The sequence below is a fragment of the Ambystoma mexicanum genome, chromosome 2p (assembly GCF_040938575.1).
Source record: "Ambystoma mexicanum isolate Mex_15411 chromosome 2p, UKY_AmexF1_1, whole genome shotgun sequence".
Lineage (NCBI taxonomy): Eukaryota > Metazoa > Chordata > Amphibia > Caudata > Ambystomatidae > Ambystoma > Ambystoma mexicanum.
This window is the reverse complement of record NC_090923.1, coordinates 721096255-721123246: the sequence shown is the minus strand read 5'-3', so window position 1 is coordinate 721123246 and position 26992 is coordinate 721096255. Positions and strand designations below refer to the sequence as shown.

Sequence of the window (26992 nt, the reverse complement as noted above, 5' to 3'; positions counted from 1 at the left end):
ACAATATTCTGTGGGGGTACCGCAGCTAAAGAACCCATGGGAGTTCCTGTGTCCTGATTCTGGGAACAACAGGTACTTTGGGCATATGGATGCTGACTATCCCTTTCCGTGAAAACAGTAAGATCCCTCGCACCAGCCACTCTTGCTGACCACCATGACTGCAGTGCGCAGGTGTTAGCAACGCAACACGTGATGACTAGCAGCTTCCTTCTCGGCACAAGTCTCCAACTATTCTCTGGAGATTAAGTATCCTTATGATAGTCCCAAATTCAATTATTGGTGCTGCCAAAGCGAACCAGATTGGTACTGTATCAATAAGGCATGAGTACGCAGGCCAGAGGCTATGGGTCTACAAAGGGACAGGCAATGTAAAAGCCACACAGTGGCTTACACCATCTCAGGGCCTTTATGGTGGTAAACATTAGTCAATGTAAATAAAACCAAGTGCCCAAAAAGTGGCACAGTACGTGGGCTGTCCACAAAGCTTCAGAGGTCTCCTCAAGACATGATCAATTGACTAGTGAAATGGTGTGCTTTCATAGAACACCCTTCAAACCACGTAGGGTGTGTCTGTACACTTCTGGTTCTGGACTATTAACCCCTTAAGTGCTAAGGGTGTGTATGTTCACCCTGAATTGCCATAAGGCATCATTGTAGGTCCGTCCACTCCTGCAGTTAAGCGTTAACAAATTATCAACTACCCAGAAGATATATTCATAATTATATTTCAAAACATTTCACATTCATCCAGCAATCTGAATCAACATCTTCAAATGTGTCTTCCAACCAAACACAGCCAGCAGGGAATTATTATCATTCATACAACATACATATGTGACATTCATTTTAAATGTCAATTGTATTTATACATATACACCTTAAACAATATAAGGATCTACAACTCCTAGACTGTAAATACCGGGTGTTATCCCGTTCTGGAAGCACCCTAGAAAAGAGGTTATCTGACCTTTCTTGTCAGTTAATACAGGGGGGGGGTAAAGCCGTTATTCTTGAGCACACCGCTACCAGACCATTAGCTAATATTGCATTTCTTTCTCCATTTGAGTAGCACAGACAGAAGTTTGAGGAAGTTGATTCAGATTACTTGGTGAACGTGAAAGGTTTCGGGCTAAAACAATGAATACATCTTCTGGATGTTTTTTTTTATTTTATTTATTTTTGTATTTGTAAAGCGCCTAGCAGCCCAGAGGCATCGAGGCGCTGTTTCAAGAAAGTGTCTTAGTTACAACATGTACATGGAAATGCACGGGTTACAGGTAGCAAGAGCCTAGCATGAAATCATGGGTAGGAATTATACAAATAGTCTTGTTTTGATTGCTTTTCTGAAGGCAGTGTGGTATTCAATACTTCTGATTGTGGGAGGGAGCAGGTTCCAGTTGGTGGCTGCTATCACCGGGAAGCTTGAGCCGCCTGCCCGGGCTTTGAGGCTTTTGGGAATGGCAAGACGGTTGGTGTAGCTGGCTCTGGAGAGTCTGTTTGAGGGGGGCGCTGAAAATCTCTGAGAGGGGTATTGTGGTGCGGTATCATGGAGGCATTTGTAAGTGCCAGAGACATAAAGAGGATATGCTCTTTAACAGGAAGCCAATGGACAGATTTCCTTGTGGCCGAGATATGCTCTCTTCTGGAGATGCCTGTGGCCGCTCTAAGGGCATTGTTTTGCACTGTTTGGAGTTTCCTGATGTTCTTTGCTGACGTGCCTAGTAGGAGTGCGTTGCAGTAGTCGAGGCGAGATCCAATGATTGCTCTGGCGATGGTGAGGGAATTTTGTTGCGTTAGGAAAGGTCTGGCGGCTGTGATAAGTTTTGCGTGGTAGGCAGCTGCTGAGGATATTGCGTTCACCTGTCTGGTCATGGTGAGATTCGAATCCAAATAAACTCCAAGTGTTTTGACTGGCTGAGATATAGGGATGCAAGTGTTGTCGATGAGAAAGGAGTCATATTGTTAACCCATTTTTCTGATTGTGTTCGGAGAGCCAATGATTAGAAGTTTGGTCTTTTCGCTGTTCAGACAGAGCCAGTTTTGGTTGATAATATAGCGCATACATGGATGTTGTTTGGGGCTCCGGGAGTTCACACCGCTATCCCGAGCTCTTCTTTAGTACCCATGAACCTGTGCTTTCAATCCCTGAGCCAGAGGCCACAAGAGCGGGTTGCTTTCTATACTTCCCACCCATGTCACTCACCTTCCAACATCCATTTGAAGGACCAGAAGTGGAAACATCTGCTCCTTCCCTTGCCCCAGCAACCTCCTGTTGGCTGCTGGAAGGGGATGGAAAGGACAAGGTCAGGCATTTAGTTCTATACCACAAAGTTTGACTAGAAAGGGCGGCGTATCCCTTAGAACGCCACACAGGGACCGACGGCGTGGCAGCGCGGGTCTCCCTCGGAACCATTCTGGCTCCTATGAAAATGCCCCCAGTGTCATAGCTTTCAACGCAGAACAAGCGATCATATACCCTCCTATATCGGAGTTAAAAAACAGAACTATGCTGAGTGGGGGGAACAACACTGCTCTCTCGGTCATTCCTCTCTCCCAGTTATCAAGCCACCTCTTCACCCATCTCACAAAGGCAGGAGCCATAAAAGTAGCCAGAAAGCAATTGGCAGGAGGGTGCAGAGAGCTGCCCGTGAATGGCCTGTCTTGCATCTCGACACTGTAACTGGCACATGTGGGTGTAACTGGATTATGATGGACTTCCTCCTTCATTTGACGCTGCACATGACATATGGTGGCAGCACCTTGACCTATGAGGCTGCATGTGATGAATATACCTGGTATATGATGCATTAGGCAAGAGTGCTTGGGCATCTGAGACGTAAAGTAGCAGGCTGCAAATTACTAATAAAGGCTATGCCTGGCATCTAAGGATTGAACTGGCAGAAGATGGTAGTATTTGGACATTCCACGCTACACTTTTCATATGTATTTTTTTTTTTAACAATTTTTATTATTTTAAACAAACAACACACCAAACATTACAACCATTTAGGACGTTCATGATCGATATTTATGCTGCTTTTATCGTGATTTCTGTACTATGTGTAATAGAATTGAATATGTGTCTATTAAAGATTAATTGATAAACATTTTTATTCGCCTTGACCTGGTCTATCCACCCATCCAGCGCCTACTCAATGAGCATTTCATTCGGTTGATTGATTCAATGGTTTGATTCACGTGAACCACCCTCTATTTCTTGTGCCCATGATCGATATTAAGGCATCACATTATTCAGTGTTATCCTCCGTCCTCCCCGCTCCCTCCCCAAAAACTCGAGCCGTCGTATCCATGCCATCTACCTGAGCATCTTCAGGTGTCTCAATTCCTGTCAACTCATCCGAGTTTTCCATTTCATGATTGACGTGGTGGGGGTTTGCCATCGAGGTCACCAGTTGTCTCCAGGCTATCAGGGGCCCTACTTCTTCCTCTCTCCCCCTAGTGACTGCTTCATACCAGACGGCAGTTTCTGCTTCTGCCCATTTCAAGAGGTCTGCCCACCTACACTTTTCATATGTACGTATGTATATAGCGCGACGTACGCCCAAGGGCATCTCGGCACTGGGGGCAGCACTAGGAGGCAAAACAGAGCAGCAAGGGATCAAAACAGGTGCGTTTTCAGGCCTCTCCTAAAAGCAAGATGATCCTCAATAACACGAAGAAACAATGGAAAAGAATTCCACATTCTGACAGCAGCAATAGAAAAAGCCTGGCTGCCGATCCGGGTGTACCGTGCCTGAGGCACAACAAATAAGGGCAGATGAGTGGACCACAGCGCTCGGCCAGGGGTATAATGAATGCATTTCTTCTGCAGATACCCTGCTCCCGTGCCATGTACAGGCGGCGAAGGATGGGGGAAAACGAGGAACAAAAGTGGCGGCCCTAGCCGCTGAGTTCTGAAGGACCTGAAGTTGCCTGGTAAGATAAGCAGGTTGCCCCAGGTACAGGACTTTACAATAATCCAGGGGGGACATCACCAGGGACGCCACCACCGGAGCCCTAAACTGTAACTGAGTATAGAGAAGGACCTTCCTCAATATTTTCAACTGAAAGTAGCCCTATTGGCACACCGAACCAATCTGCTTATCAGGAGAGAGGGTGGCAGAGATCTTAACACCAAGGTCTCCACCATATCAACCGGGGCAGGAAAAGGGGTAAGGTCCAAGAGAGGGGGGCCAGAACAGAGCGGTCCAGAGAAGTAGAAGAGGGGGGCCCACCACCAACACCTCAGTTTTGCTACCATTCAACATTATTGGCCATCCAATCGCCCACGGCTTCCAGACAGGCCCTTAAATGAGAAGCAGTTGGCAGATGGTGGCAGAGCCTGGGCATTGGTGGCTCTACATAGAATGTGAGTCTCTAACTGGCATCAGAATTCGGGCCCAGATCCCTGCCCACCCAGCTGCATACCCGCACTGCCTCCTGGCAACCCTTGCACTTGGGTCTGTATCTGCAACCCTACAGTTCCCCTACCTGCACTTATTAGACACCCGTTGTCAGCGCTTAATTCTTGCACTTGCCACCTGCTGGCCGCACTTCTTGTTGTTTTGATCACGTATTCAGCACTTTCCACTCCTCCCCTGCCCCTTGCAGTTTCCCCCTTCCGTCTCCTCTGCACTTGCGCATACTCAATCTCACTGGGCCTAGTAAGATCATTGTTTTGTCCTCCCTTGTACCCCTCCCTTGCCTCGTTGCGCCTTGAAACACTTTTGTATGGGCGCGATATAAATAAAATATCATATCATGTCAGTAACAGGGCCTATGAGGCTGAACTAACCTATATGAAGGCAGTGCTGCCCTTTTACAGATGTTTCATGCTGTGTTCCTTCCATCTTGTGATCGGCTTCTGATCGGGCTTTGCTAGAGTTATCTTTCTATGTTATTTAAATGTTCGCACACATTAATTCCACACGTGACTTCCTTGAGAAAATTAGCGGTTATCCGTTAATAACAGAAGTGAGGAGCAGAGCCTCAATTTTCCAGCAGAAATTGATGAATGAGTTGCTGAGCCTCAATGGAAGCAGGCCGCATTCCACATGGTGGGTGCAAGTACAGGAAACACAGTGTGCTCTAGGGGCTATCAGCAAGCTAGGTTAGCAGACCATTACTTAACCCCGCGTGTATATATTTCTTAAGCCTAAAAATAAGAAAAGCCAGTCCAATTTGGGTTAAACAAAGCTATACAATACAACATGATACACAATTAGAAATCCTCTCAGATGAGTGTAGTCCAAAGTGTCATATAGCCACTGTTGTCACTAATCAACAAAACAAAACAAATCATTTTAGGTGTAAAATCTCCTGAAGCTTTTATTTGCGGAGTGTCACTGGACATCCTGACCCGGAAGTAGATAATACGTTGAGAGATCTTGCCTGCTGCAAGTGGTATTGTTCTTTCCTGTGCAAGACCCTGTCGTATATGCCATAGCCTCTTCTCTTTTCTACCAGGCTTCCCTTCCCAACTACCCACCACCCCCTCAGTACTTTCCCCTCTCAGCATATACTACTCACCCACGCGGGTTCCGGTCCAGCTCGTTCAGCACAGTATGGTCACAGTATTCAAAAACAAGGTGCAGCCGCCGCTTCTTTCTGAAGACCTCCAGCAGATTCACAAGGTTTAGGTGCTTCAGTTGCTGGAGGAGGAAAAAAAGAGTACCGAGTGAACCGAACGTGCCAGATAAAGTAACATTTAAGAGCAGTCAAGACCACAGTACACTGAAGCAACATGAATTCCAAAATAGCTAAGCACCTTTTTTGTGCTAAAATCCTAGACTTATAGTGAATGGCACAACACAAGAGCAAAGTAGAAGAGAGATTAGACGCAGGGGTCTGCAACCTGCAACGCTACAGAGATTTTGGACTATAACGCCCATTATCACTCACCATTGCCTATGCTGACCAGGCTGATGGGAGCTGTAGTCCAAAACATCTGAAGAGCTACAGGTTAGAGACCTCTGGATTCGAGGTGTGCCACACTAGCTGAACTCACACAACATCCGATCTGTCTGCTCACAAACTGTGGCGGACCAAGATCATTCATAAAGAACCCTTCTCTTCCCGTTAAATACCTTGGCAGGGACTGTGGCTTCAGTTCACCAGAGGTTGCTGGGTCATCCCATTGCACGACAGCTAAGAGTTAAGGAAGATACGGCTGATCAATCGTAAAAAAAACATTTGAAAAGGTCAGGGATGAAAATGGGGGAAATCAGAATTCATTTAATCTGAATTCATTTTATAAAAAGTGAATGCAAATCAAAGGCATCAAAAAGGATGCAGCCAGTATAAAACAAATACCTGCAAGGATCTGACACTAAAGATCATCAATGGCTAGGAAGAGATACACTCATCCACAGCATGCCGTTACACATGCCAGGGTTCGCCAAAGGCAACCAGCGAGCCTGGTTCTCCACCGACAGGAAGTGATGGGAAGAATTAAGTGGGAAGCAGGCTGGCTGCTTATAAAGGGTAACTTGGGGGGCCACCAGTTCCTGTTTCATGTTCCCTCTTTCAGAGTACACAGTCATGAAATTAGAGGTTAAAGTGATGATGCTGCTAGTTTGCGCCAAATAATTTCATTCATAGATAGGTTTCTTTTTTGGTGGATATTTATTTATTATTACTGGTCTTTGGTAGGGCTAAATGGCGTTTATCAGAGTGTGAAAAATGAGGGCAAACAGAAACAGGTAACTCAGCACAGGGGTATCAGGTAATAATATCACCATATATATGGTCGCTGTAAATAATATTGCCGGGAAAATGTCGTGGCGATATTATTTAGGTGGCCATATATATGGGGACAGGGGCAAAACAAAAAACATTTTTTAAAAAATAAATAAAATTTGGGGTTTGCGGGTGTGTCCCCCGCATGTTCCATGCAATAATGTCGCCACAAAAAATTGCCATTTTTCAGCGATATTTTTGCATGGCGAGATTTTTGTGGCGACATTATTACATGGAACCAGCACAGGAAGAAACATGCAGTATGCAGGGACGTCATTTCACCAAAATGCCAGGGGTAACTGAAGTGACATCACACGACCTTTGACCTCAGATGACATCGCAGGAAGTGATGTCATTTGACCACCACACCGAAGTGGTATCCCGGGAAGCGATGGAACACGACCTTTCACCCCTTGACAAAACAGGAAGTACCATCACATAGCATTGTCCCCAAGTACACTACGAAAAATATGGTTATATCTCTATAATGTGATATACATTTCATACAAGAATGGATCACCATATGTATTGTTAATATCCGTGTGTATAAACCCATACTGCCAAATCACTGTCAATGCAAGCAGACGCTCAAGGCCAAATGATAATGATGTGTTATTATAAAGCACTTACGCTTAAGCGCTTTATATAGACCAAATATACATCCAATAACATTTCTGATGTCATCTTTGATGTCTTGGGTGTTAGTCTTAGCAGTGCATGGTGGTGGCGCGAGTTATGGTTGCTTTGCTTACCATAACTGGCGAATTTCAAGGGTTTTTCGGTTTCACTTGGAACCATAACGTCCCATTAACAAAGTATTTTGTTAGTGAATATCATAGGTTTTTAGTAGCGCAACTTAACCATAACGTCCCTTTAACAAAGTTTTTGTTAACTGAATTTGATAGGTTTTTAGTAGCGCAACTTAACCATAACGTCCCTTCAACAAAGTTTTTGTTAACTGAATTTGATAGGTTTTTAGTAGCGCAACTTAACCATAACGTCCCTTTAACAAAGTTTTTTTACTGAAGTTCATAGGTTTCTAGTAGTGGCACGTGACCATAATGTAAACGAATATCTGACTTTGTTGCACACCTTCCGGAAAATGCCACATGACCATATGCTGGTGCACAGCACGGAGACGTGTCAGAGATTCCGTACACACTTAACAATAAGATCTATGCCTCGTGGACAGTGTGGAACTACATTTTTTACTGATGTAGGAACTTGCAACTTCAACATTTCCCTTGCACAGCTTCAACACCTATTTTACACCTACATTAACAATGTAGTACACAGTACATACTTTTAGCAAAAGAACTATTTATCTGAAAACGACATGAGCTAAGGCCATCCCTCCTCCCCAAGAAACAGCACCACTGCTGTAATGAAGGAGCATGAGAAACACTGCCCCTACCTTACAAATAACACACACACATTTCCCCCCCTGTCCACCTACCCCCCATATTACTGTTTGGTGCCTCTTTGCTCATTTCCGTCCGCAACTTTCCTTCTTAGCTGTCCTTCCAAAAAAAAAGCCATCCGTAAACAAAGTAAATGTTCCTTTAAGAACCACCTTTCACAGTTTAAAAAAAAAAATAATTAAAATCGCATACACTCCATCTACTTTATATTTCTCAGGAAAGGACATAGACGCAATAAGATTTTTCAACATTTCCATTTGCATTTTGTGTTATGCTAATGGGAATATTGTAGCGTTCGTCGGGCCAGCAGGCCAAGTTATCAGGCCAATCGAAGCGAGAGTGCATAACGTGATCTCTGGATCATTACCCCCCTTCGACCCCTAAAATGGGGGATGAATGCCATTAACAATCTAGATTTGCAAAGCAGTAACGTGTGCTACTAACAAAGAGGATTTGTCGTTCTAATCTGGGACGTCTGTGGCGTCCCGGATTAGAAAAAAAAAACCTTTTCCAAGATGGCCCGGGAGGATAGCTCAGCGGCAGCGTGCTCGTCTTGGAAGCAAGACGACACGAAGCAACAACAGGTTCGATCCCCGGGTCCGCGCTTAAAAACCTCTGGGTGTTTAAGCGCGTTATAAATACGCAACTAAGACAAAAAAAAACACAATTACGCAACTAAGAAAAAAAAAAAACCAATCCCTGTAACAGCGCCTCGATGCCTGCGGGCTGTGTGAGCGCTTTATAAATGTAAAATAAATAAAAATAAATAAATAAGAAAGGGAAGATGGTTGTTCCATTCAGGGCCCCTCTTCTCTTTCCATGGCAGCCTGCAAAAAGCAAAAAGGAAACCCTCTTAACATATTACCACAAGTACTTTTTTCTTCCCTTTCAAATGTATCCTAATGTTGAGCAACTTTACCACAAACCAGTCCCAGGTGGACATGGCCACTGTAATCCTATCTTTTCTCCCTTCTGGTCATGGCCAGTAGCCACATTGTGTGGATCATGACCTTATACCATGACCCCGACATTTTGCCCACTCCCCATGGCTGCAGCCTACCCCTCAGTCAATAAAAGTATACTGCTTCGTTTTTTAACTACATTACAACACTTGTGTAATACGAAAACACTCCCACATCTCGTCGCATAACCAACCCTAATGATATCGTACACCTTTTTTGGATGACGTTCCTCTCCAGCGTAGCCAAATGCACCCATAAGCACCTACGTGCCATGACGCAGAACCTGAAAATGAACACACAGCGACGTACAACGTAGCACGTTACATTTTGAATTAATAAACTGGTTTTTAAAAGAAAACATTAACATTTTAGAATTTGTAAAGTACTTTTATTTCACAATAAACTGTCCGAGACCATCGGACAATTCCCATTTTCAATCAAATAGTAACTTTGTTTATTCGGTCATCATCGAAAATGTTAATCGTGAGGTACACGTTGTTCTTTTCGCATACACAAACTATTAGTTTTCGATAAAGCAACCGCTTCGGTTGCACAGTGATTTCCAAGATGGCAGCATGAACTTCGGCCTACACCACCATAAAAGATGTTATGTTACTTCTAATGGCCACTGCAGCCTATGGAAAAATGGGGCCTGCGCGATTGTCCCACAAAACAGTGACAGTTAGGCAGGCGGTCGCGAGTACATGCATCTGGCGTGCAAAAAAGCCATCACTTGGCATCTGGAATCCATGGCAATCACAGTAAGGTAGGATGTAGCTGTTCGGAAAACGTAACAGAAAGTACGTATCAATACCCAACCTTTAGCAAACAATTTCAAAACAGACAAAAAGAACGTGGAAACTGATACACAAATCGATGTGGTCATAAATGACATTTTAAAGAAATATTAGCGTTGAACATGGGTGAATCTAGTGATAGTCTACACACGCCGAGAATTGACACTCTCCATAAGTTAAAAAAAAAGGACAACTCCACAGAAAGATAGTATTTAAATTACAATGCCAAAATTAATGTTCAGGTAATAAAACATTAAATCTCGTGATTTCATAAAATACAAAAAGAACGTGGAATCTGATACACAAATCGATGTGGTCATACGTGACATTTTAAAGAAATATTAGCATTGAACATGGGTGAATCTAGTGATAGCTTACAAGCGCCGAGAATCTGCACTCTCCATAAGTAAAAAAGAAAATTACAATTACACAGAAAGATCCTACTTCAGTTACATTGCCAAAATTATTGTTCTGGTAATAAAAAATTAAAACTCGTTCCGGAGTAGAGTTGTCAAAAATAAACTTACACAATATTTACCGTCTCCATTGTCTTTGTTAAACTCAGACAGCAATGCACTTGCACCAAAGAATCTTCTTGAACTGATATTACATGTGGCTTACAAACGTTTTGAATACATAACCTTATCAAATGGTATTTTTTGCAAACTTTCACTCCCTGCATTCTTACTGAATTTTTCCTTTCGCTCAAGGTCCAAAAACAATTGACCTTTATGGGTTCAGTCGGATGCGTGGGCCTACTGAGCTCGCAACCAAAAAAGCAAAGCAAGTGACCTTCACTCAGAATGCAAATACATTCTGACTTTTGCAGCAACATATCTTAATGCATTCATGAGAACTGCTATTCCCATACACTTGCAGACCCGCTGTTTCCATCAAACAGTGAAGGTGGCTGCCTCAGATTTCAAACTCTAGGACGCCAGTCTGACTGCAATATTATTTTAATACATTGTAACACAGACGCAGTAAAAGTTCGCCTGTACTTAATGGACACTATATTGAGCAGCAACTTCCAATTTACCGTATGACTTTGGTGACAAGAAAACACCACTTTTTTACTTCCTGCTGCCACATCCCATCCCAGCCTCATTAACCCTCACCTTTCGAAACAGTATTTCATAAGTTTAACAAGTGCAATGGTGTGTTGTTTTATATGTGTTAGCAGCGAAGTGTGTCCGCGTACACCAAAACATGAATGAAAGATGGCGGGCGCAGCAAAACAATCTGACACACTTCATGCTGTTCAACTTCCAATCAGTGAACGCATCACATGTCTGCGGACATGACGCTACTGATTAGCCAATCGGTATCTTATCCGCAGAGCGAACAGGGAAGTGTGACCGCAGAGAGGACATAGATATCAAACATTTTTTTAGACATACTTTTTGGTCGTTTTAAAGAAAACTACTGGACGGATTGGCACCAAATTTAGAAAAGCACGCTTTCGGGACCAAGCTCCTGCGCAAATTTGATGCAAATCCGTCCAGCGGTTTGAGCTGTAGACGTGCGCAAAGTTTTTCCCCCATTCAGTCTATGGGAAAAAAAGACATTTTGGGACCCCCCCTATAATCGCCCCCCCGGACCAAACATCACCAAACTTTGCAAAAAAATTCAGAGTGGCCCATATACTTTTTTTTGCAAAGTTTGGTGAGGATTCGTCCAGGGGGAGGGAAGTTATAAGCCGCCCAAAAAGTTCTCTTCCTATGGAAACAGCAACTTAACCATAACTACACAGCCACTACCATGGCTGTGTAACATATATATGGCCATTATTTAAGTACTCCTTGTCAAATTACTGAGTGCTCCGAGATGGTGACATCACCATCTCAAAACCTGTTGTAATTTGACAAAGAGTACTTAAATATAGCTCGGATATCAAGTTAATACCTTTCAATGCCTAGAGGTTTGAGCAAGGTAGGGTTTATCTAGGTTACATAAAGCATGGACGTAGTAAAAAACATCATTTCATCGTGAGGAACGGAAGTCCTTTTACTGTGTCTGCTTAATGTAATAGTGCTCAAACCCTAACTTCAATGCACTCCTCACATCCTCACCCATCCCCTTTACCTACCAGTACATGAATGCCCAGGGCACACAGCAGCTCCTACGCCTTCATATCCGCAGCTGGTACATTGCCTCCTCACAAATGGAATCCTGCTGCCCATGGAATGCAAAGGTAGCTGCATTTTTACCATTGAATCCAATAGCTGGGAGGTCTTCCACTTCCCGGGTATAAAAAGAGTGCACATCGTAACCCAAGGTGGCACAGCTTCACGATTGGGCTGTTGGAGCAACAACACCTCAACGCTTTGTCCAGAGAGATGTCCTTTTCTTGTATGTATTTTTCCTTCCCTTCGTGGTCATTGGTATCTACCCGAGGCATGAACCCTGTCATTGGCATCTACCCGAGGCATGAACCTCTGATCATTGCACCCAAACCACCTTTGAAGTTGCAGATGATCGCCATTTCCCCGAGTTTGACTATGTAATCGTCCACTCTTTCATTGGAGTGTGTACCCCCATATAGAACGATGTTGCTACTGTTTTCAAATGGTGTAGAATCCCACGCAGAGCTGCCATGTACACTGTCATGATATGCGGGTCCTTGTAGGAGGTGGAGGGTGTTCAGGTGTGATGCATGTAAACATAAGCTGCCCCTCTCCACTCGGACACTGCAGTAGCATCACTTTTCCCCATTTTGCTGCATATCCTGTGCCACCTATGACTTTTAGGTGCGATTCAAACAGTGGTGTCCAGTGTTGCATGTCACCCCTCCTGGGGCAAATGGTATGGCCCAAGGATTGATGTAGGGTCACATGGTAGTAACCATGCAGTAACCATGTGACCAAGGTAATAAATAGAACGAGCTGTTTCCAGTTCGTCATTCGATCTACAACTTGACTCTGGTGTCGTTCTTGAGTGCACCTTGCCGGTGCAACGGCGAGTGCAGTAGGCCCAGGGATGGGGCCCTGCATGAGGTCGGCAACCCTGCTGGGCAACGCCGACCTACTTCAAGGGTGCAGCCATGTGACCATGGCTAAGGGTGCACCCCCGGCCTGCGTGCCCCCAGAGCCGGGGCTAACGTGAGCTGCAAGCCCCCAGCCATGTGGTGTGCTCCAGTGATCCCCTGCTCCTTTGTTCGCTGCATGACTGCAGCTCTGGTAACACCGGTCTGGTGATCCCGACACTGGCGGAGGCCCACCCGGTGATCCGGGGTGGGCCCCACAACATCCAATGGAACCAAATCACTCGAGTTTTTACCCAGCACTGTTAGAAAGGGCACTGATGGGGATTACTTCTGGCACAGAGGTGAGTTGATGCCTCTTCTTCGTGGACCGGCTCATGGTCAATGTTGTGTTGTTGTGCTGGCAGGGACAGGTGACTAAGGAGCCAGGCAATAGCCATTATAGTATTACAGGGCTAATGAAGAGAACGGATTCTTCATTACTTGAGGAGACGTAGGAGAGGAAGAGCGTGGCACGGTGCCTCTGCCCTCACTCCATGCCAGAATACGCCAGGGAGGTGCCAGTTTCTCTGCGCATGTGCGGAACTTCACAAGGCTCTTCCGCTTCACGTGGCTTTTGATGCAGAGCAGCAGGAACGCCTTCTTTACAGAGCGTGGATCCTACAGAAAGGCTTCCCGGAGAAAACCTCCACCCCAGCGCAGCTTTCTCTTTCGGTTGAAGGAGTGAAGGCAGTGACACAGGAGTGACATAGATATCCCCTACCTGCCCTTCCATCTCAGGGATCAGGGCAGCAGGTCTGAATAGCCATAATTACCCTAAGCTGTCGCAAAAGCAGCAACCGCCACTTTCTGGGGCATGACAAAGGCAAGACTGGGAGTCCATACATTTCCAGGTGACTCTAGTAGGTCTGAATAGCCATAATTACCCTAAGCTGTCGCAAAAGCAGCAACAACCACTTTCTGGGGCATGACAAAGGCAAGGCTGGGCTGTTGGCAAACTTTCCAGACCACCCAATATGCATGCATACCTCACTGGAACCTGGAATAAAGGATGCACGTCTACTCGCCTCACAATTTCGTTTGTGATCATCTTAAAACCTTCACATTTTGATAATTGCTGTTCCTGGTGTCCAGCTGGCTACTGGCTTGAAGTGACCGTTAGAGCAAAAAAAGTCGGCCCAAAGGCCAGTGAGGGCCAGTTTTGTGCATCAGTTGGATGTCATAGTGCACTGTGCACCTGGCAGCTTTGACAAAGTTTACCAGTGTGTCATGCTTCACAAATTCCCCATACATTTGGCAAAAAATATGCCCTCAGATAGTACTCAAACAGAATGAAAGAACTTTCATGCAGATTTGTGAATGTGTTAATCGTTTTTTATATTGCACCAAATGACCACATGTGACGAATCAACTCCGGGGTACCAGTGGTCTAGGGGTGAATATCGGTTTCTAAGTAATCAATCAGACCCACACCTCTAGTACACCAGAACGGATCCGAACAGATTGGAACACAAGTCAATTATAAACATCCTTGTCCAATTTTGGTAACGTGGACGGAACGGCAGGCTTATCCCCCATGGTCGTGGATCATTGGTTAGTTGCAACAGAGAGAAAATACAATTATTACCCAATGATAAAAGGGATTGACTTTATTATTACCACAACCGACAGTTCTAGCACACTACAAAATACAACCCATCCTGTAAAGGAACACAGAGGACAGACAGTTTCACAAAGGAAAGGGATGCCCTCTGCATACTGACAGGAGGGTAGTTGGTAAAGAAATCAGTCTTAATGTTCAAGGTTATTTGTTTCAGCACCAAGGGGCAATGGTTCATAACGTTCTCTAGAGGCCTTCAGAGAAGGACCAGGGGGGCAGAACCACAATGTACCTGGTGCTTAAGAAGTTCTTGATGCTCGACAACCTTGAGGCGGTTCCAGGGCACTTGGCAGCTCCTAAGACAAAGTTCGAGATGGGAGACAGCTGCGGATTTCAGGCGGCAGGCAGTTCGGCAAGCGAGGCTGGACGGACAGCTGCAGGCTGGCCTACACGGCGGCTCTGGGTCAAGAATCGCTGTCTCTGTGCTGGTTGGCGGATCTGGTACGCTGGTCGAGGCGTCTCGGAAGGCTCTTGTGACTGCGGCATGACAACGGTCAGCGGTGCAGCCGGTTGCGGTTCGAGGACTCGACTGTCTTGAAAATGTCCTTAAAAGATGGATGCTGGTTGATGCTTGTGTGGCACTCCTCCCAGCTTCTTCGCAGGGCTTGTGTCGTCCTTCCAAGTCGGATGGCCCAAAGCTTAGGAGAGGCTTTGTAGGCAACGGCCATGTCTTAGTTCAGATACTCTGGCACTTCTCACCTACCGAGGTTCCTGGCAGAACCTAGCAGGGCACGCTGTATGCTGGCTGGGTGCCGGTTCTGGAGCTGCTGGACGGGTCCTCTGAGTCTGGTATCACCCTCTGTTCCCCGGGAGATGTTTAGGGGAGGGATCTTGCATCCCTCTTGGAACTCCTGGCCTTCCTTCTCTGACAGAAGATGAAGGTAGACTGTACCTTCAGCCCGGGTCCATATGAGTCCTTCTTCTTACTCCTTTCAAAGTCGTCAGATGATCTCTTAAGTCAGGTGTTCAGCCCTCTCTTAAAACCAAACGGGCCCCAGTGATTGGTGCAGGCTAAGCCTACCTTAATGAACCAATCCTGGGTCCCTACCAATAATCTTCTGTTATGCATGAGGGCAAGACTAGAGTGCTCTGAAACAGGAAAGGTAAGGGGTGACAACATATACCTAAGTCCCACCCATCTTCCTTTCTGTTGTGGATCAAGGTGTCTTTCTGGTTAACTGAGCCCTCTCTGACTCTTGATCAAAGTGCAGGTCTCCCTTGAAGTTTGGGATGGGAGCAGACTTCCTGTCTCCCACAAATCACATCCTTCATCCCTCTGAAAGGGGTCCGCTCTGCAAGGACACCTGCGATAACTAATGGACCCAGACATACCATTCACTGCCTTTCATACGGAGGGGTGGGAACGAGCTTCAAGTTGACACATTGCATACCAAAGGGTTGTTAGCCCTGCCTTCCTGCTGTCTATTCGGCAACCAAGCCTCTTCTCCAGGCTTGTCTTAATTATTCCTCATTAGTATGCACTGCCACCAGCCGAACTACCACAATAGGAAGGCAGATCCATGGGGCCTTTGATATTTTAATTAGGCTGCCCGTGGCTGGAGCAAGGTGTGCCTTCCCCCTTCTTGAGATACTTTAATGTACCCGTGGCTGTCACATTCCAGCTGAACATGACAGGGGAAGACGGCGCCAGTAGGCTGTGTCTTCCTGGAGTACACGTGGCTATGCATTTCATGTGATGAGCAGAGAAAATGTGTGCAGAATGGCCTCACACATTTTCGGAGGTCCCATCATTAATTTTCCTTATCAAAAAATCCAAAAATGCCCAGACGAGTGCACACTCCCCGTGCCGAAAGTCGAATTCCTCACACCACAGTAGTAGCCTGAGAGCACCAAATCTTGCCTGAGAGTTTCCTGGTTGTAGCCACATCTTAGTTTGTAAAAGGAAAAAGGAGGAGGGTGAAGAATAGAGGATGGGAAAGAGGGGATAAGTGTCACAGATACAATGGAAGGAGATATATAACAGAGGTTGAGAAGAGAGAGTGTTTTGTGATAGCGTGGGTGCATGTTAGTCCTGTCAGGCAAACCATAGAATTTATGATGTAGAAAACATGAGTTTATTCTAATGTGTATGAAATTAATTGGACTGCGTTACAAGGCCGATTTGGAGAATAGGAAAATTAGCCCACTATAATTAGGATGCATGGGCGGCTTGAGAAGTGCTCAGGCAAACCTAAATGTTTAGGGGGATTATTACCTATAACTTATAACGCGGGGCACTGTGTGGTCTATTTTTATATCTTTTACACCTAGAAACACTTGTGTACAGGCCCGTTATAAATGCCACATCATATCATATCATATATATTTGTGAAAGTGTGTTTGTATGTTCAGGGTTGGCTCCAGCCCCATAACAGTTGGTGGGCTGAAATATTGGCCCATGGTCGGCATACCAGTCTGGGGTGTACTGGTGATAGTGAAATTTGACCAACCCCAACCATTCACCCTGCACAGGGCGGGGTCCCGCCCTTTGCTATCAGTATAGGCGATTTCAGAATTTTGCGACTTTACCAAAAATAGGAAGTTAGGACACAAGGTCGGCATACCAGTTGGTGTGTAGTGGCGGCAGTGAAATTTGAGCAACCCCACCCATTCGCCCTGCACAAGGGTGGAGTGGGGTCCGGCACTGTGCTATCAATATAGGCAATTTCGGAAGATGGACGATTTTGCGATTTTTCAAAAATTGGAAGTTATGACACAATAAAATATACACAAGGCTATAGCAGACCCCCACGTGCATGTCAGCTACAGACCCGGGCAACACCGGGTGGTATGGCTGGATAGAATAAAAGAATAAAGGTGAATGCCTGTGGATAATAGAGGGAGGGGAGGAATGGCCCCATTGACAAATTCCAGCATATGTTGAAAGTCAGGTTCCCATAAATGTAAGAGAATCTCTACATTAGATTGATCAGTATTGGAAATTTCCCCAATTCGAAATGGAGCTGGTGAACTGTCATAATTTTACTGCTGTCCACTACCAGTGATCGAGCGCTTACGAAATCGAGTATGCATTCACCCGCAGAGACAATCTTAGGGAGCGCCATACCTGCTCCCGACTGTCTGCCTCAAACACAATGAATGTCGCTCTAGAAACTATGACGACTAGAAGAAATCACATCAAGGCACCTCCTAAACCCTACGAGAACGCCTTCCCTGTCTCCTGGAATATCTGAATAACAACCCTATGGTATCTTCACATATCATCTACTAATAATACACATCTCTCACAATAACGCATCTGACAACAAGACCAATAAACTGAAAGCATTACAGAAACCCCAAGAACACTCCCAACTTTTTGACTAACCCTCAATCTCTCTCCACCTTACTCACCACACAGAAATGCAAACGAACCACAGTTTTAAAAAAAATGTCCTCTCCCCAGACATCACACATCACAAACATACTCTTCTAAGTACAATTAACTCGGCCCCTGGCCATCACATGCCCACACTATAAGTACGAGTTCACCCCTCTGGATACAAAGCCTCCAATGGCTCCTACATTTCACACCTAGAAAGTTTACACACACGCAGAGATTAGGGTACTTCTGATCTGCCACTGCAACACAAAGAACTAAAATCTTGCCTTCCCTCTCCTCCCAACTAACCAAACCCACCCACTCTCTTCCAGAACCACCAGAGTACCTAGAGACCATGAAAATGGCAGCGGTGCATGTTACAAACCCTAATAACATGCTAACACACAATAACATATGAATGATGCTATACTAACAGACAACCAAGGGCATGCGTGCAATGGAGCCCAATGGACAAATAGGTCATGAAACATATGAAAGTATAAAAGAGGTCATGCAATAAAAATAACTCTCCAGTGAATATGTCACACGCGTATGAGCGGGCATGAGACTCATGGATCCCTAGAAACCTGGCCCATACCAGTTTAGAAAACAGTCTCTCCTAAAATAATAGGCATGAGCACTTATAAGGCTGTGCAATAGAAAATACAAGGTCCATATGACAAGATGTATTTAATAACTTGGCAAGTGATATGCAAATCTCTGCAATGCATTCTATTTATTTGATTCACGCCTGTTCCTGACATGTGAAGTGCATATAGTTTGTATTTTCAATCTCGCCATCAAATTCCCTATGAGAATATAGTTTGTCTGGCTTTTTTTTTTTAAACAATCCACCACCTAGTTAAATGTGCAAAATTCACACTTTTTCAATTCACATTTTTAAAGTATTTTCCTCAAAAGTACACTTTGCTGATAGTAAGTCACTACTTATGGAAATCTAAAATGTATGTATAAAGAGTTGTATGAACTATTTAAGTTATGTTGTGTTGTGTTACATTACTCAGCTTTTAATGCAAATTTCAATGTTTTCAAAATCACACTTAAGGGTGTGCTTCCTTATCCTAATACTTAGCTGATAGTGAGGGGTTACTCTACTCTGCTTTTATGCACGTTTTGAAATGTCCCAAATGAAATACAATCTAATAGAGTGTATGCACTTATGCTATATCATGTAATGTTACTCTACTTTTGTAAATTACACTTGTAATGTTATTCATCATTGGTATACTTTGCTGATAGCAAGGGACCCCTTTTTGGAACATTAAAACGTTATCTCATAGAGTTCTTTATGGTATGTTACTTGTCTTTTACATTGCACCAATAGCCATTGATATGATCTGCAATCTTAGTCCTGTATTTTAAACCACTGCACCTTAACCATTTTGTTATGTTGTTTACCTATTCATTGTCCCGGGCTGGTCCTCGTCTGGGACCTGACACAATGCTTACAGTGGCACTGTTTCTATGCGAGAAATCTGTAAGTCCAACTATTGCGTATAAAGAGCAGGTAGACATCACACACAGGCCAGTAGCACAAAGCAGGAGCCTTGTTACCTGTTGAAATGGAAAGCGCCCCATTTTCGTGCTGGAGCGCCCGATGCCAGCACGAGAGCGGGTTGCTTTTCATTTTAATAGGGCGCCTTCACCACGCCAGCTTGGGGGAACTCTTGAAAGACACCTCGAGTTGGCGTGGCAGAGGGCTCTGGTGACGTGCCTGTGGTTGAGCTCACTCTACACCATAGCTGCCCAGTACTCAGTGGAGCAGGTCATTGTTGCTGTACAAAATACCAGATGCAGAAGATAAACAGCCTCTACTGAGGTCAAAGCGGGGTGACTCAAGGGACAGGTCAAGGGAATCCGCAGAATGCAAGGGGACCCCTACATTTATAAACACACACCAGGCCCTGCTCTCTGTATGAGGGAAATAACCTCTCTGTCATTGTTTGTGGGTGAACCCACTACCAGCCTTAAAAGACTGATTTTCGCGCGGAGCGGACCGCGGGCTAATTGCAGTCTGCGGCAGGAGTCTCTCTTCAGTTGTCATTGTTTGTGGGTGGACCCACTATCAGCCTTCAAAGACTGATTTTCCCGCGGACCGCGGAGCGAATTGCGGGCTAATCGCAATCTGCAGCAGGAGTCTCTCTTCAGTTGTCATTTTTTGTGGGTGGACCCACTACCAGCCTTCAAAGACTTATTTTCCTGCGGAACAGACCCCAGCACGAATTGTGGGCTAATTGCAGTCTGCGGCAGTACGCGGTTGCCGGGTTCTGGGTTGAGGCATCACAATGGAGGAGGACTCTAGAGTCCTGAGAAGTGGTCGCCTTCGGGTCACGGAGCTGGACGGACGTGAAAAGGAAAGTCCATCTTTGGGCTTTCAATCTGCTGCAGCGGAAAGCACCTTCCCGCCCTGCTCATCTTTCTCGCCCGATGACACCGACAACGCCGGTAAGAGAACCGTCAGACCAATGGGGGCGAGAGCAGGGTGGGGGGGGCGGTCAATTCAGACTTATGCCTTCCCCCCACTGGCTACGTGAACAATGATGACAATGACGAAAATGTTTCACCCTCAGTCAGGGTGCAGGCTGAAATTGATAACTTATCCCCAAACGGAACGGCACCACCAAGAAACGCCTGTGTACACCAATCACATCATTTACATACTGGGTGGGGGGAGAGTGGGGACATACCTGGGCTGAGCGAACGCACTGAGGCTGTAACTCAAGTGAAGAAGGGGAGAGGGAATGGGGGGATGGAGGCCCCAGCAAACCTCTCCTCACAGCAGGATAGCAGGAGAGACTTCCGGCAGGGAGCAGTAGTTGGTCAGGAGATCCTGCACAAAACCTCCCAGCACAGTCTCCTTCAAGGTGAAACAGCCCCCAACATCCCTACCAGTATGCCCCTCAGGAATTTGGTTGTGGACGTGGAGATCCATTGAAGGAGAGAGGGAATGGAGTGTCCCACTCAAACGGAGCAATGCTTGGGGGGGACTGTGAGAGGGAGGGGCTGCAGTGGAAGGAGGGAGACCCTGTCCCGAAATTGAATGGCCCGCTGTACACGGGTAAAGACAGTGTTGAGACTATCGCCAGCATGGCGGTTTCGAGCCTGCCTGCACAGATTTATTGCCCCAAGAACACACAGTTGCCTACAACGGTCATCCCTACAGAAAAACAGGGAGAACTTGAGAAAATCAAAATGACAAAAAATTCAAAAAAACTCAACAAAAAGAAAACTTTGCCAAATGCACGCAATATTAGCAATGTGCAGCAAAGAAAGGGGAAGCAAATAATAAAGCTGAAGGAGGGACGCAAACAAAAGCAGATGGAATCCAGAAAAACAAATCTAAATATTTCACTACAAAGCAGCAAAACATTCTAACAAGTTTGCTCAAACTCTGACAAACAAAGACTGAGGCAGCAGCAGCTGAAATCATGAACGATCTTACTGATGCAGAACTCATTGCTGGAACCGGAATTCTTGATAAGGTCTCACATCACTTATCATTTACAAGTAGCGAAAGTTTTACAATTGAAAATACATTTAAGAATCCCCAGGAGTATGAGAAGCCGGTCTCGGACAAGGAGACAGGAATCACCCAAAATAGGGCAGATGCAGACTCTCGTGTTCAGAGAGGGCATTATGGGAAACAACGAGACTCCACCATAAATGCGGGGATCACCCAAGAATGCGCTCGAATATTTGCTAATGAAGATGCTGCCTGCCCTCAAAAACAGAAGGTGGAAGGTCATGACCAACGAGTGGGGGTCCCCAAACAGCGGGAAGAAATCAGAAATACAAGAAATCAAAAAGAGGGAGAGGTTCCCAAGACCTGTACACTGTCAAAGAGAGGTCCAAGTGACCTCTGAAGAGAATCCCTTGGTGAAAAAGAATCAGACCATGGGATCGAAAATGTAGATATATGGCCTTCAGGGTCCTTAGCAAAAGCAAAGAATGAAGAAAGAAAGAGGGAGAAGCAAACGTAAAAAAGCGGAGATCAGAGTCTGCTACTGGTCAGAACACCTTCAACAACGATTGGAAGACGACAAAGTGAAATTTCATCTCAAGACACACCGTCAAAGAAGATTGACTTAATGTCAATAATGTCTACTATAACAATCGCATTGACCCCATTCTGCAAACTCTACGAGACGATACGTGACACACTGAAAGATCACACGTCCATAATGTTAGTAATTAACTCAAAACTAACTCTTTTAGAAGGTCACGTGCTGGTAAAACCAGGCGAGAAGTGCCCACCCCTGACAATTGTGAGGACGGAGAATACAGCATCACAAACAGAGGATTTTTCAGGCTCACCCAATAATCGCAAGGCCTTATCGGTGTCAACACAAACAGACATTTTCATGAACATAATTGCCCCGGAGAAGAGTGTTCGGGCAACCGGTACACAAATGAGGGGTGAATTTGTCCAACAAAAGAATGGACTAAAAAGATCTTCTCAGGTGGAAGACATTTTGAGGGTTCATAAAACCAAACAGAAACCAAACGCCACGTGGCTAGGAGCATGCTAGGCGAAGTCTAGCGGGAATGGCTCGATCGCCACTACCTTAAATAGTGACCAAAAAATGGTCTCCTTACTAGCGTCTGATTGTGAAGGAAAATCTGGAGAGCAATGTAACAAGGGCAAGCAACCGTCCTACGGAATTTATTTGCCAAAAACTCAGTGGTAGTTTAAGGGAAGTGACAGGCAAGGCAGAGATCTTCGACTTCAGTGCCAGAGGCGACCAAAGCTGCCGGAAACTTGGAAACAAGGGGGCAAAAGCAGTCCTGCTTAAAGTTGGGGAGACAGAAATGTGTGTCTCAAAAAACACCAAGCTAATACCAGATCGAATGGAAAAGGAAAACACCATCGATTTAGAGGAGGAGGCAAGTGCATCTGTTGATCTTATGGACCTAAGCGAATATTTAAGTGAAGACTCAGACTCAGAGGGCCCTTCCTCAATCCAGTTGAAAAGGAAAGCAACATCTCCCCTGGATAAGGGTTGAGCGTGCGAAACGAAAAGAAAGATCATAAGACGTGACCAAAGGCCCACGCGTTTGTACCAAAAGGACCAACATAGATCAGTATCTCCTACTGACACCATAAACAGGGTACGAAGAGATCAAAGAGGGAAAAGTAGAGAATGAGTGCAACATTTTAAAGAAAGTATCCGTGAGGAAAGAAGAAAAAGGGAAGAGATAGAGTCGCAAAGACGTCCCCCAAGGTCACATGAGAAGGAATCCAAGAAGTTACTAAGGGACTATTTGGCCCATAGATGTATGGATCTAAAAGAAAGAGAAATGGAAGGAAAACATGAAGAGCATTGGAAAGAAAATGCTGCAGATCAACAAAGGAAAGGAGACCGATACACAACATTCTATCAAGATAAAGGGAGAGAAAATAAGGTCAGAGCGCAGGATACTCGATCATTCAAATTAATGAGAACCATCAATAAAAATTATAACTTGTTTTTGAATCGATGTACAGTAATGAAATTGTGCGCCCAAAGCTAAGCGGTCTCCGCTCTGAAGATTTAACGATTGCGGAACCAATGCACGAAGGTAGAAAAGCCTGCTCATTCTGCACATATGTTCAACAGAAATAAAAGATTTGGTAAGTCATTCAAGTCAAAACTTGTTAAAATTGGGATTTGACTTTATAGACTTATCAACAGCGACAACGCAGGAACAGACGGTGGTGGAGACTGGTGGTCGAAAACAGACCTGGAAACCACATCTGCACCCCTCGACACAGGCACAAAGAAAGTATAGCCCAAAATCCTCAAGAAAAGACCACGTTAGGATAGTCAGCCCAGTGAGATATGTAAAAAGAGAAAGAAACTATGTTAAGGAAATAGCGGAGAGATGCCAGAAAAGAAGGGACTATGAAATAGGGCAGAAGGATAAACAAAGAAAATATGTAAGTGGTGAAGAAGAGAATGAGAGTACACACACCGTCTACAATAGTCATCCTAAAGGTCCTTATCCAAGTAGAAGGACGGCATTAGAATGTGATGACAAAGGAAGACCTAAGCCAGCCACACTCAGCAAGAGATGGGAACTGGAATCAAATAATCGAGGGATGGACCCAAGAAATTGGACTTAGATCTCAAAGGTTCATCAAAAGAAGCCCTAGATTTAGCCACTAAAACAGGATTTGGAAAGCCTCAACCAGACTGTCAGCCCTAATGGGATCCACTTGAGGCGGGATGATCAAATAATGATGGGCTCATGGAACACCCGTGGCTTTGGTAATCTTGCAGGGACTTCGGGCGTGAATCTTGGAGACCATGACATCTTGTGTCTCCAAGAGACCTGGCTGAGGACAAAACAATGTATGGATGGCTATGAAATTGCATTCTCTTCGTCCATAAAAGGACTTAAAGGTAGACCTTCAGCTGGCTTATTGATAGCGATCCGCTCTGGAAGCAGATTAACCCTAAAATCAATACTAGTGTCAACAGTCTTGACCCAGGCAGTTCTTAATGAATGGTCGAAATCGAACATAAAGCGAGAACAGGCAACACCTTCAACGATTCTATTAATTAACTCTTATTGGAACCCTGCTGCAACGAATGTTGAGGCCTATTTACAATCAATCGAAAAGATCTTGGAAAACTCAAACTTAACTCAGAAAATTGACTATCGTCACCGGAGGCTTGAACGCAATATGAGAAGGTAAAGAGCAGCTGTGGAAAACAAGTTTAAAGACCCTACCCTCCTACAAAAGAAGAAACAAATTGACACAATTAATGGAAGCATTCGATCTTCACAATCTCCACAGCATATGTGCCCACCAGCATTCTCCGGTCCCGTTGAGGGAAACAGCCAAGGGATGACGGTCGACCACACGTTTGTCTCAAGGGAATTGCTGCTACTCACTGAAAAGTTTGAAGTCATAAGAATGTTAAACAGTGATCATAACATGCTGCTAACGAGGTGGAAATCCATCCAGAAACCGCTAGAAAATATGACATCGGATCTGGAGCTACACAATGGGAATAATCGACTACGTCTAAATGAAAAAGCAATCCAAAAGTTAACAGAAAATTATCAGACCCAGGTGGAAAAGGTTGCAAACCTTCAAACAACGGATTTGGACTACTACTACCCCTTGCTAAAAATGTTTAAAGTAAGCAAGAAAAAAAGAACGGAGATTCAAAAACTGAAAGTTCATGTGTACAATGCCGCAATAGTGGCAAACAGATGAATAGTCAGAACACTTAAAAGGCAAGCAAAAAAGAGAAGTGATCCATTGATTATGGAGAAATTGAAGCAGGAAGTAAGTAGTTACAGAGCATGGGTACAAAATCATAGGCACACTTTATACCAAAAGGATGCCGAAGATATGCTCCGTGCACTGACTGGGAAAAAATCCAGAGAATGGTGGTGGAGAAGAAACATGGGCAGCCCACTTTACGGATTTGTATAAATCAGAAGCCTCTACCATCAATACCAACGCCAAAATAGAAAGGCAATGGAGGATAACATGTCCCATAGAGGAAATAGAATTAAAGATAAAGGGCCTCATTACACGGATGGCAGTGAACCATGGCGCTATTAGCGCCATGGTTCATGCCGGTAAAATACCGCCACCGCCTTGGTGGAAAGGGGAATTACCGCCCTATTCCAAGGTTGGCGGGGCGGTAATTCCCCCTTCCACCAATGCCCTGCCCCATTTCCATTTTTGCCCCATAGGGCTCTATGGGAATGGGGAAGGTGCTAATTACGGTACCGCAAGGCGGTAAGGATTTACCGGTACCGGTAAAATACCAGTACCGGTAAACCCTTACCGCCATCCGTGTAATGAGGCCCAAAGAAATTGAATAATTTGCGTGCCGCAGGCCCCGACGGAATTACGAACCTTGAATTGAAGCAGCACTCCGAGTCTTGGGCTCCGTTTATTAGTACAATTTTCAAGGAAACAGTAAAGGCTAAAAACATTCCAACATCATGGAGAAAGGCCCACATAGTGCCAATTTTCAAAACAGGCGACAAAGCTGACCCACGCCAGTATCAACCAATTGCATTGCTAGGTATAATAGGAAAAATCTCCGCCTCAATAGCCCTGGAAAACCTGCAAGGTTGGACAAACCAAACAGAAAACTTTGATCCATTACAAACAGGTTTCGTTAGAGGCCTAGGTACAACGGTTAACATCCTGTTACTAAGTGCATTGAAAGCTAAAGTAAAAGAAGGCAAACCACGACTGTATTTAATATTCATTAACTTGGTTCAAGCCTTCGACCGGGTAGACCGGGAAATCCTGTGGGAAAAGATGGAAAATGCAAGTGGGCCTGCAGAGACAGTTGAACAACCTTCTGGTTTACCTGGAAAAGAACAAACTAGAAATAAACAAATCAAAAACAAAAGTAATGTCTTTTGAACAAGGAGGAAATGCAAAAGAAATCATCAAGCTGACTGTAGAGGGAACACAACTTGAGAAAGTAACAAACTTTAAATATTTGGGAATTATATTGAATAACAGCCGGGTTGAACTCCCGATGCAGGAACATCTGCTTGAGAAACTGAAATCCCTGATCACCTAGTAGAAAATGATAAATCAAAGGTTTGGGCGATTTTCAGTTCTCCCCGTTGTGAACTTCTACATGGCCAAAGTTGTGCCGGCACTAACTTATGGTGTAGAAGCAATGCCAGCATTTCCTCCAAACTTATGGCCAAAACTTGAAGGTTGTTTCTGGCGAAAAGCTTTAAACCTACCAAATTCCACTCCCATGGTGGCGATAAGAAGAGAACTAAGTTTAAGTTCAATGAAAGTCCTGGTGGAACGAAACACCCCGATGTTATTCAGAAAAGTAATAGATCCATCAGCAAAACCCATCTTGGAAATCATCAGAAATGGAATGGAGAATGAAAAAAACGGGATGCTACTCAATTGGAGGTCTAGGAATCGCCTGCTGCTAGAGAAAATTGGTAGTACAGAAGAGGATTTGTTATCCAATCCCAAGATCAATGCAAAACTCCTAGAAATTTACTGGATTGAGAGCAGCGACCTAGCAGATCAATGTAAACTGCTCGTCGACCTTCCATGGAACCCAAAAAAATTAAATGAAGTGGTTCCTTATTTAGC

General features: G+C 44.8%; 1 protein-coding gene across 1 annotated transcript in view; it reads right to left on the bottom strand.

Annotated features, from left to right (window-relative positions):
- LOC138566722 (cyclin-dependent kinase-like 1) overlaps positions 1–26992 on the bottom strand; it is a 274738-nt gene that overhangs the window by 198408 nt on the left and 49338 nt on the right. Inside the window, exon 3 of the mRNA XM_069644326.1 lies at positions 5530–5651. Within this exon, the coding sequence (XP_069500427.1) occupies positions 5530–5651 (122 nt within the window). The remainder of the gene's footprint in view (positions 1–5529; positions 5652–26992) is intronic.